We start from the raw sequence: 12135 nt of genomic DNA on the forward strand, positions 1-12135 counted from the left end.
TGGGTGTTACAATGTGAATAATTACTTGGGCAACAAAAGGAGAAAAGTATTTGAAGAACAGTTATATTCCTATTTTCTTGATCGAAAACTGAAAAAACCTGAGTTTGTATTCTCCATGCAAGTTGATAAGAATGAGTGTATGAGAAGTTTTTTGGCTGATGCTCGATCAAGAGCGGCATACCAATATTTTGGGGGTGTCACATTTGATGCCACGTACCTGACCAACATTTATAAGATGTCATTTGTACCGTTTTCAGGAGTTAATCATCATCATCAGACCATAATGTTTGGTTGTGTTTTATTGGTTAATGAAACAGCCGAATCATATACATGATTATTGAGAACATGGCAAGAGACAATGCTTGGGCATGCCCCTTCGACTATCACACCGGTTACACCCCTAAACCGATACTTCCAGTTTTACCAGTTTGATCCGATTTTTTCGGTATATTATATATTATATATATTATAGTATATAATAATATAATAATAATATATTGTAGTATTCTAATATATATTCTAATTGTATTATAGACTATATTGATAATATATAGTTATTTATATAGCTGGGATTTTAAAATTTAATATTATATTAATTAGAAATTTATCATATAATATAAAATTATTTTGTATATAATTATATATATTATATTTTTTTTACAAACAATTTGGGCGAAACTTGTCAATTTCGAAATTAATTGTATCTGCCCTTACTCAAGTATTAAAATTGTAGGTGGCCGTACAAGTGTTCAATATAATATATATAAAAACTTATAGTAGACAAATCGAATTAAGAACTAAAATCAAGTAGTAAATATGCTAAATGATGATATACTAGAAGGTTCTTATTGAGTTATTGCTACCTGACCATTCATATAAAAACTCTAGTAGACAAACCTTGAATTATCATTTTTGGGAAAAAATCGTGGATGCACAGCAGTTGGGATCAAAGCATGTGGTGCGCGTATATGAGCATGATAGGGCAGAGTTTGTACAAATGTTAAAATAAAAGAGTAATGCTAGATACAATTATAAGTTATGTAAGCGTTCCGTGCTCTCTTTGAAAAAAGAGTGAGATCCACAATTAAAAACTAATTTTTTCATAAATTTCATATTTATTCATTTTTTTTTTCAAAATGAATGCACGATACTTGTACAATCTGTAACAACAAATATACTTTCTTGATTTATAAACTGACATAATTTTTTATAACATACATTAGATATATGTTATATATAATGTATTAGATATATGTTATAACAACATGTGCTAGACAATTAAATGTAAAGTTTTCCTCCTCTTTCGTGGAAAGGTGGAGTTTTCTCTCTACTGTTCTCTGAACGTAGAGGCCCCCTCTTGGACTTTGTCTGAAGAGAGTTTCGGTTGTGAGATCCTGTGAAGTAAAGCATAGTGTTACGGTATGGCTGAAGATTTGTCTAACCTTTATGAAGGTTTGAGACTTACTGAAGAAGAGAAGGAGGAAGTCATCATTCCAAATGATGAAGTTCTTAACTCTATAGCAAAAAGTAGGAATTATCTGGCTGCTCTCATCGTTGCAGAGAAGGAAATGAATAGAGGAGCGTTTCGAAATACCATTAGTAAAGCTTGGAAAGTAGAAGGTCAGGTTTCCTTCAAACACCTTGGAACCAACAGGTTTTTGATCGAGGTCCAGAACCACATGGAAAAGGAAACGTATACTTTTGGGAAGACCTTGGTCTTTTGACAGGGCCTTGGTTTGCTTGTTTGATTGTGAAGGCTGTGTGGCTCCAAAGGACATAGAGTTTAAGGAGGAACCATTCTGGATTCAGCTTCATGACTTGCCTTTTGCAGGAATGAACAAAACCATGGGTGAAAAGGTTGGTGCAGCGGATGGAACTGTTTTATCAGTTGATGTGGATGCTAGTGGTATGGCCTGGGGCCATTTTCTTAGAGTTAGAGTCTTACTCGATATTTGTAAGCCTCTCACTAGGGGCAAGTTCATTAACATGGGAGGAAAACGTTTTTGGATTCCATTTAAGTATGAGAGACTCCCATTATTTTGCTTTCAATGTGGAGCCATTAAACATACGGGCTTGTCTTGTCCTAATCCTTCTAGGAGAGATTTTGCTTGTGAAGGCTCAATACCTCAGTTTGGCTCTTGGTTGCGAGCTAGCACACAGTTGAGGAACTTTCCTATTTTCAGTAAGAGAGATGGTGAATGTGAAAATACAGGGAGTTGGCACCAAAACAAGAGTGAAGGCAGCAGGTATGAAGATGATGGGATGGGTCAAAACGTCACCAGCAGTCCCATAGTAGGCGCTGACCATGCTGATCTTGGGAGCTCTGACAACCACCAACCTTTGGGACCTCTTCACGTAAAGGGCAACTGGGACAATACAAAAGTCCATCTTGTCCCTTCTATCCAGGTAAACTCTGATAGCCTTGAGAACTCCCACTTGGCTAGTAGGCTTCCTAAGGACACTTTGGTCTTAAAAGGTGTCAAACCCATCCTGGATCCCTCTCTGTATCACACTGATCTAGATGCATCGTTCCCTACTCGAGACTTGACTCAGGGTAGCTCACATTCTCAGAACTCTACTGTTAAAACTGCTACTGCTATTGGTATTAAAAGAAAGTGGAAAAGGAGGGCTAGAGAGATGAGACCTAGAGGTAACCAAAGGCCAATTGATTCGGTTATGGATGAATCTAGTGACCCTATAGTAAGGAAAAGGCTTGTTGCAGAAACTCAGGGGATTATCATGACAAGAAAGAGAGCTAAACAAGCTCAGTTGGCAGTGGCTGGTTTCTAGCCCTGCCAAGCCTCATGAAACACTTAGCATGGAACTGACGAGGGCTTGGGAACCCTCGGACAGTTCGGGAGCTCCACCTCATGGTGAAGGAAAAGTGCCCGGATGTTGTATTCCTATGTGAAACAAAATGTAGAAGAAAAAAAATAGAACTTATTCGAGACAGACTTAGATTCGACCATTGCTTTTCTGTTGACAGTATTGGAAGAAGTGGGGGTATTGCCATCTTTTGGAAATGAGATATTGAAGCTGAACTAGATACATATTCTCATCATCATATCTCTATCTCTTCATCTTCTAACACTCCAAGTAAGAAGTGGACTGTAACAGGCTTTTATGGACAGCCTTCTACTACTAAAAGAAGTATTAGTTGGGATCTTCTCAGGCTGATCCATTCCAGAATTCATAACCCCTGGTTATGCATGGGGGACTTTAACGAGGTTATATTCCAAGAGGAGTACTTTGGCTCCAACATACGCCCCTTTAAGCAAATGGAAGATTTTAGACTGGCCTTATCAGACTGTGGACTTATGGATATTGGTTTCGAAGGATCAAAATTTACTTGGTGCAATAAAAGGGAGGGGATTGAATTCACTAAATGTCGATTGGATAGAGCCCTATCCAATGTTGAATGGCTTAACCTCTTTGACTCTAATCAGGTCCTAGTTCTTCCAGTACAATGCTCTGACCACAACCCCTTGTCTATTCATCGCTCAAATTCTGCTCAAGATGAATCCTCTATTCACAGAATATTCAGATATGAAGTGGCTTGGGGTAAAAGAGAATGGTGCACTGAACTTATTAAAGCTACATGGATACAGAAACCACATCAGGCTTCCAAACTTGATGATACTCGAGGTGGATTGAAGGCATGCAGGGATAAACTCAAGATTTGGAGTAAGGAGGCATTTAGACAACAGAAGAGGCTTCTAAACTACAAGAGAGAACAATTGAGAATTTTACAAGAATCCAATGCTGGCCAGTTTAATAGTCAAATCAATGTTCTTCAAAATGAGATAGATGGGTATCTCGAAGAAGAAGATCTGAAATGGAGGCAAAGAGCAAAACAACGGTGGCTTAAGGATGGAGACAGGAACACTAAATACTTCCATAAGTGTGCATCTCAAAGGAAACAGATGAACAGAATCAAACATATAAAAAATGGTAATGGAATTGTGACCTTCAATAAGGATGAGATTGCAAGGACCTTCCAAGAATATTACCAAAGCCTTTTCTCTTCCTCTAAACCAAGCAACATCGAGGCAGCCTTGAATAATTTCCCTCCCTCAGTTACTACAGAAATGAATTGCTCCCTTGCTAGTCCTTTCTCTGAACAGGAAGTGGAATTTGCAATTAAAAACATGAATCCCCTCGAATCTCCTGGTCCAGATGGATTTCCAGCTGCTTTTTACCATCAACACTGGTCATCAATAGGCAAGGAAGTGACAGATGCAGTCTTAGAAGTGTTACAAACCAGACAGGGCTTTAAAGATATTAATCAAACTTTTATATCCTTGATCCCTAAGAAGAAGTGCCCACAATCTGCTTTAGATTACAGACCAATCAGTCTCTGCAATGTCTTCTACAAAATCATCTCTAAAGTAATTGCAAACAGGCTCAAACTGATTTTACCTAATCTCATTTCACTCACCCAAAGTGCTTTTGTGTCAGAAAGATTGATCTCAGATAATGTAATTGTTGCATATGAGTTGCTGCATTCCATGCAATCAAGGCTAAAAGGGAAGCATAATGGCTATATGGCCTCTAAGCTCGACATGAGCAAAGCATATGATCGAGTGGAATGGGATTTTTTGAGTAAAATTATGAGGAAAATGGGCTTTGAAAGTGAATGGGTAGACTTGGTGATGCAGTGTGTTACCACTGTCAACTACTCTATCCTTGTTAATGGTGTACCCCAAGCAGAATTTACTCCTTCCAGAGGCATTAGGCAGGGAGATCCTTTATCTCCCTACCTATTCATCATCTGTTCTGAATTTCTCAGCCATAGCTTAAATCAAGCTGAGATGCAGGGAATTATCTCTGGGATTCCAGCTGCTCGAGGATCCTTTCATGTGAACCACCTTTTCTTCGCAGATGACAGCTTGGTATTTTGCAGATCTAATCCAGATGAATGGTGTAGACTACAACAGGTATTAAGCAGTTATGAAAAAGTTTCGGGTCAGAGACTTAACCTTGAAAAACCTCCATCTTCTTCAGCAGGAACACCAAAGTTGAGGTCCAATAAGCAATCCTTCAACAGTCAGGAATCAAGGCTTTAGGATCCTTTGATAAATATTTGGGGTTACCATCATATGTGGGAAGGAACAGAATAAAGGCCTTTCATTCAATACTTGATAGGGTCAAAGCCAAGATTACTAATTGGAAGAGCAACCTGCTGTCCCAAGCTGGGAAGGAGACCCTCCTTAAATCTGTGCTGCAATCAATCCCAACTTATAGTATGGGGATATTCAAACTCCCTAAAGCAATTCTTAGAAAACTCAATCAGCTCCTACAATCCTTCTGGTGGGGTCAAAGCAACCACAGGTCCAAAATACATTGGCTGAGCTGGCAGAAACTAGGGAAATCCAAGCAGAAAGGGGGTTTGGGATTTAGGGACTTTGAACATTTTAATTTAGCTTTACTGGCGAAACAAGGTTGGAGGATCATACAGAACCCTCATTCCCTTGTAGCTCAGGTTCTCAAAGCTAAATACTTCCCTACCTCGGATTTTCTATCAACCAAATCAAGACCTCAAGATTCCTATGTGTGGAAGAGTTTCCTTCTAGCCAGACCAGTAATTAAGGCAGGTTTGATTTGGAAAGTTGGTAATGGAAGAAAAATCAAAATTTGGCAGGATCAATGGCTGCCATGCCCATCTACTTTTAAAGTGCAATCTCCTATCCATATTCTAGAGGCTGAAGCCCAAGTTGCTGAGCTCATTAACCTAGTTACCATGCAGTGGGATCTATCTCTCATTTATAACATATTCTTTGTCTCTAAAGCAAAATTAATTAGCCAGATCCCTATTAGCCCTTGCAGGAGTCAAGATATGCTGACATGGAGGTGCTCGAGCAATGGAAAATTTTCTGTAAGGAGTGCTTATCACCTTCAAGGCTCTTTGATAGAAGACAGAGTGGGGCAATCTTCAGCTCAAAGTTCAAGCTCGAGATTTTGGAACAAAGTTTGGGGTATCCAAGCACCTCAAGCAATAAAATCTTTCCTCTGGAGAGCTGCTTGTGAGTCCCTTCCCACTAAGCTGAATTTGCATAAAAGAAAGATAGTAGATTCACCCCTCTGTCCAATCTGCTCTTTAAACCCATAATCAGTCTCTTATGCTATTTGGTCTTGTGGTGCTTCAATGGATGTATGGTCTATGAGTTCAAAAAGAATTCAGAAATCAAGCCTGCATGAAGGATCTTTTAAAGATATTCTATCATTTTTATTGGATCACTTTTCTCCATTGGAATGCATAGAATTTGCTGTTACTGCAAAAATCATTTAGAGTAGGAGGAATAATTGGCTCTTTGAATAGCAATTCCAATCCCCTTATCAGTTATCAAATCTTATCCAATCAGAACTGAGTTCTATTAAATTGTGGATTGAGAATGGTACTCAACAGAAAGTAACCCAAGCTGCTAGAGTTAATAGATGGATTGCTCCACCATTAGATATGTTCAAAGCCAACTGGGATGCTGCCATTGATAAAATCAATTCAAGGGTGGGGATTGGTGTAATTGTTAGGAACTCAGAAGGAGCTGTTATGGCATCCTTATGTTCTTCGATGGACCTGTTCCCGGATCCACTTCTTGGTGAGGCCATAGCAACTCGAAGAGACTCTTCCTTCTGTGTAGATCTGGGTTTTCAGCATGTCATACTCGAAGGTGACTCCTTGCTGGTGGTAAAGGCAATCCAAATCAAGGAAGATAGTTGGAGTGATTCTGGCCTTGTCGTTAGAGATATTAAGATTTTGCTTTCTAAGTTCCTCTCTTGGTCTGTCTTACACGTCCATAAGGAAGTTAATGTAATTGCACATCACTTGGCAAAAATTGCTCTTAGTTGCCAAGAGGATTGCATAATGATTGAGGACTGTCCCCCTTGTATCAAGCAACTACTATGATGAATGAAATAGTTTATTTTCAAAAAAAAAAAAAAAAAAAAAGATATATGTTATAACATACATTAGATATATGAACTAACATGAGTCGCACCGTCTATAAGCTTATTTTTATAAAGGATAATGCTAGGGTGCACATTGGTGTGCACCCCAAACATGCACAAAGTGCAAATGATTTTCTTTCTTTTTTTCTTTTTCTTTTAAGTATTTTTTAAACATCGTTGATTATTAAGAAAAAATAATAAAAAAATATAAATTCACTAATAGTCACTTCCTTAAATATTAAAAAAAAATTAAAATATATGAGTGGCCATGACACATTTGGTAGATACATTTACGAGTCATACTAGCATTTTTCTTTATAAAAGGGCAATGCTAGGGCCACCGAGAGTGGGTCCCGACACTACCTACCGATAAGGTCATTTCCCTTTTTATTTTATTTTTCTTTTTTTCATGTATTTATCTAATTCTCTTAAAAACAATTTAAAAAAAAAATTCACAACATTATTTAAAAATATTTACTTAATTAATATGTAAAAAAATAAAATAAAATGATGAATTTTATCGTGCTGCATCGTCGATGGATGCAGCATTTTCCTTCAAACATTTTGTGATAGCTATGGGTAATTATAAAGCAGCTTGAAAGTAACGGTGAGAACTTTTTCAGAACCTTTACCTCAGGTGGACAATGGGACGCTTGAATCGAAAATGTAGAGATTTGAAGCACTCCCAATGCAAACCACAGTTGATGAGAGAATTTGTGAAGCATGCCCAAACCCACTCACAGCTACATTTGGGTATCCTTCAACCACTTCAGGCCACCTATATATCTCTCTCTTAAGTTGTTCTAAAATTTCGAAATTTCTCGTTGATTTTATTTCTTTCTAATACATATTTTTTAGGAGAAGAAGTTGGTATACTTTGCGACCAATAATTCAACAAAATCGAGGAGGCTAACAAATTTTAATCTTTGTGAATTTCAGTTACTAGATTTTTTCTCTTTAATTCCGATACTAATTCCATTAGACGTTTTCAGAAATTGATTCGTGGGATTTTTTTTTTTTTTTTAGGATGAGATATCCAACTCATCTTTTGCAGCTGATATGTTCTTGAAGGTCAATAATTTTCTTAGAGAGAGAAAAAAAGGTTCTTTGCTGCTTCTTTTCACTTCTTTATTTTGATTTCCAAACACCAATATAAACACATTTCTCACACAATACCCCGTCCCCAAAAAATCACATTTTTATCTTAGAAGTGTGAAGCCCAAGTCTGAAATTTTTGTAAGCACATGATTTGTATATATATTAACTTTTTTTAAGAGTTTTTCTATAATAAAAGTATACCATTAATATTTTTCATTATTATGAGATCACTCACTTACATTTAAAAAAGAAAAAAGAAAAAGCTTACAAATAATTTTTACAGAAAAAAAGTTATGACCTTCATGAGATCACTAAGCAATGGGATGTATCAGCCTTCTGCCTAAAGTTTTTCGATTCATTGTGACTCATAGGGGATGTTTGGAAGTATTTCTCATTCTATTTCATTGCATCTCATCTTATTTCATTCATAAACATCACTCAAATACAAATAATTTTAAATTAATCATTGCAACTTTTCGAAACTAATTATTACAACTTTTCCAGCATTTCAAATAAAAATAAAAAAACAATTCAACTTTTTCAAATCTTACTTCTATTCACAAAATTTCCATGTATATTCCATTGCGTGTCTTATTGTTTCATTGAATTTGACCAAGTCATTGGGGTACAAGAGCTGGAATGCACAATGAGAAATGATAGTTACAGTTGTGAATGTGTAAGCGTCGTGTAATCATATTGAAAAAAGTGAATAAATAAGAGACCTACACAAAAAAATAATAATTTTTTTAATAGTGGACTCCACTTTTTTTCAAAGCGACTGCACGGCGCTTGCGTAATCTACGACTACATGTAGCATTACTCATGCACAATACTTCATCGTCAAGGGAATCGTACCTTGCCCTTTTCTCAATGGAATGTCTATTACAATTTAAATTCCATTCATGCATCACATGTAATAATAAGGGTATATGTAAAAGGGTTGTCAAAAAACACTCCTACACATTCTTAAATCATGCATGTACACGTCTTTTTGTTAACGTAAAACAGTAAGAAGGGTACGAACATAATCACTTATCACTTATCTCGAACCTCTGCAAAAATAATTTTTATGCAGAAAACTATTTTCATGTAGTCAAATCACATTCAAGTCACTCGGCACCTACATTTCCTTCTTAAGCGCACTATTAAATTAAAGACGTAGAACTTCCCTTAATAAGACTATTTGTCATTTCATGCAGATCCATAATATTAAAAATCATCAACATGACACATAAAATAATTCTTCTTCTTGAAATTTATCATTTCCTCGTAAAGATCCTAATTTCACTCTATGACAAGAAATCACTGATACTTTATCTGTAACCATCATTTGGGCCCATTCATTCAAACTCACATAATAATTTACATCCTTAAAAATAATATCCACATAACATCCAAAAATATCCTTTAACCTAAAATAATGAGGTAACCCATAAACTTGACAATCATGAAGCCTAATATAATATGTAAGACCGGTGAAATACTCATTCAATCCATAATATCCAACCCGAGGTACTCATCTACCTTAACTTAAGAGCATTGGCATTGGACTAGCCAAATGCCAACTAATTCTAAATTTTGACCAAATTTTCTCAAAATCAGTTGCATTGGACTAGCCAAATCACTTCAAATCAAGTTATGAGCTAAAGTAAATGGAAAACCAAAGCCATATTTGATGAGTTACTATTCACCAACCAAAAAAATGCTTTATTAGTACCTCAAACATGCAACCTTTATCTCATACGTGCAACTATTACCGTCAACTTTCATGACTTCCATGCTTAGGTGTCCTTATTTGACCGATTTATCTCCTTAGCAGTAACACCATTATGGCCCGAAACCTACATGTTGCCCTTAGTACGGTTTATCTTGGTCCCTAACCTACTCATGGTGCTTTGGTGTGAGGAAGTTATAGAGAGAGGAGGCGAGTTACCAAAAGAGGGGCGTTGGTGGTGCCCTTTGTGGAGGCTAGATGGCTGACCAACGAGGTTCGTGGGCGGTGCAACTTTAGACTGCTCTATTTGGTTTTGTCTATTGCTTTGTTTTGACTTCTTTAAACATGAGTTGCATGTTGGTGGGGTGCAACTATGGGCTGCTGGTTGGGGTAGCGTGACATTTGCATGGGCTGGGGTCGGTTTCCTGTTGCGAGAGTGGTGGAGGAACACGGAACACGATGTTGCTGGATTGGGCATGGTTCTCGATTATTGTGGAGGCTATGTAACTATATATTGGGGTGCTTCGGTTGGTTCTTGGCTGTGTGATGTTTTCAGGGTGCAACAGAGGGGTTGTTGCACTGACAGGATTACAAGAGAAAGGTAAGATTTGCTAGGTGGCATAAGCATATTAGTCTAAGAGAAATTTCGCTAGTATTTAGTTTATTATGTTTGGAAGAAATTTTTGGGACATTTGATTGTGGTGGATTATTGTATCAAAGTTTTATATTTTATGAATTTCAGGTTAAAAGGGATCACCCTTAGGTCTGGGGCAAGACATAATGGGTACAAACTATATTGTAGAGCTTGCCTATAATTTCATGGGTCAAGTAACTCAACAACCCTAACAGACTGGTCTTTAATTCCAAAATGAGCCCCATTTTGTCCCATCTATACTTTTGGACTTTTAATAAATTCTCGGGCTTTGTACTCAATAAACATGCCCCTTTTGCTCCCTGAATATTAAATAGGCTTTAATCCAATTATTGTGCCCAATAAAACCATTAATCTATCATAACAAATTTTGAGCTCGTGGTGTGAGAACTGTGCCCTTTGAAGGTAGGAACTTTCTGTGTACAAGACTAAGAGATTTGTCATCTTGGGTGCAAAAAGCAAAAAGCCCTGCAAAACAATCCAAGCGAGCAAAAGCCTAGGCGAACAAAGACCCAAGCAAAGAACGATTCGGTAAAAGTGTAATGGATGAATGGACTAAGCGTCACCTTGGGGACGAACAAAGGCAAGGCGACCAAAGGACATGTGAGATTAAAATCAGGCGAGTAAAGGAGAGACAGGCGATATGGTATTTTGTGTGCACAACGACACGAGCGAGCAAAGATAAATGAGTACAATACAGTAAGAGCAATAGGAATACAATAGGTGAGCAACATGTAGCATGAACGCATTTGGGGGTGAACAACAAGTAGCATAGTGCGAGGCCAGTTGGGTGCCCAGAAAATCTAGAGTGCCTAGAGGCAACCAATGAGTGCCTAGAGAGTAGCGGATAACCTCACAAATGATCAGAACCAAAGGGCGACATTTCTATAAAGAGCACACATGGGAATGAAAGATCATGGACTTGAATATGCCCGACCATATGCAGGAGCTTTCCACCACGTGGACTACATTCACAAGTGGCATATTGAACTCCTCAGTTCCTTGGCTGGACTTCTAAAACAAGTAGAGCACGTTCCTACCGTCTCTGCCATCCCTTCCATCTCACATACATCTGGATAGTGGAGGAATGGCCAATATACTAGCCAACCTGCGTCAAGAATTGTGAGGCCCGTGAGTGGCGGAACTCTTCATATAAGTAGCATTTATCGTCGATCCTCATTCTTACACTTTGAGATCACTGAAAACCTAGAACTCTCTCTCTCTCTCTCTCTCTCTCTCTCTCTCTCTCTCTCTATCTATTGTTTGTAATGAGCATTGTAGGAAAGCAAAACCCTCACCCATAGGCTGAGCTTGAACTACTTCCAGGTGCTAGAGTCTTCAACGAACTGAAGGAGGCCAGATCATCAACAAGCATTGACCATTAACTGTCTGCAACGAAGGGAGCCATAGTGTGCATATGACCAGGAAAAAGGGGAGACCGTGGTGCACACGTTAATAAATGGAAATGGTCGGTAAGATGGTTTTTTGTGACGCCCTCGAGTTCTACTTGAGATTTGGCGGAGCTTGAAGTGTCCGGACATGCAACACAAAGTTACATACCCGTGTTCATGACAATTAAAGATGAAGTGTGCCTAGCATGCATCTAATAGCATGCAATACTTGCATCAGATAATTTTTTTCTTTAGCAATACTATGTACCAGATTTAATATATCCCAAAATAACCATAAGCATACTTCATAATTTACATGATAGCCAGTATCCAAA

General features: G+C 37.7%; 1 protein-coding gene across 1 annotated transcript; it reads left to right on the forward strand.

The window, feature by feature from the left end:
- The first annotated feature begins 5245 nt into the window (after window positions 1–5245).
- Window positions 5246–6904, forward strand: LOC121265838. Its single transcript, XM_041169506.1, has 2 exons — window positions 5246–5482; window positions 6341–6904. Exons 1-2 carry the CDS (start codon window positions 5246–5248, stop codon window positions 6902–6904), a joined length of 801 nt encoding a protein of 266 aa, XP_041025440.1.
- The last annotated feature ends 5231 nt before the right edge of the window (window positions 6905–12135 follow it).

This window comes from Juglans microcarpa x Juglans regia, chromosome 5D (genome assembly GCF_004785595.1).
Source record: "Juglans microcarpa x Juglans regia isolate MS1-56 chromosome 5D, Jm3101_v1.0, whole genome shotgun sequence".
In the NCBI taxonomy this organism is placed as follows: domain Eukaryota; kingdom Viridiplantae; phylum Streptophyta; class Magnoliopsida; order Fagales; family Juglandaceae; genus Juglans; species Juglans microcarpa x Juglans regia.

Bases quoted from the DNA above. Each gene is read 5' to 3' on its own strand.
- LOC121265838 (XM_041169506.1), top strand. From the start codon at position 5,246: ATGGGGATATTCAAACTCCCTAAAGCAATTCTTAGAAAACTCAATCAG. The intron at 5,483-6,340 runs GTTCTCAAAGCT...TCCCCTTATCAG, and splicing joins CTCATTCCCTTGTAGCTCAG to TTATCAAATCTTATCCAATC.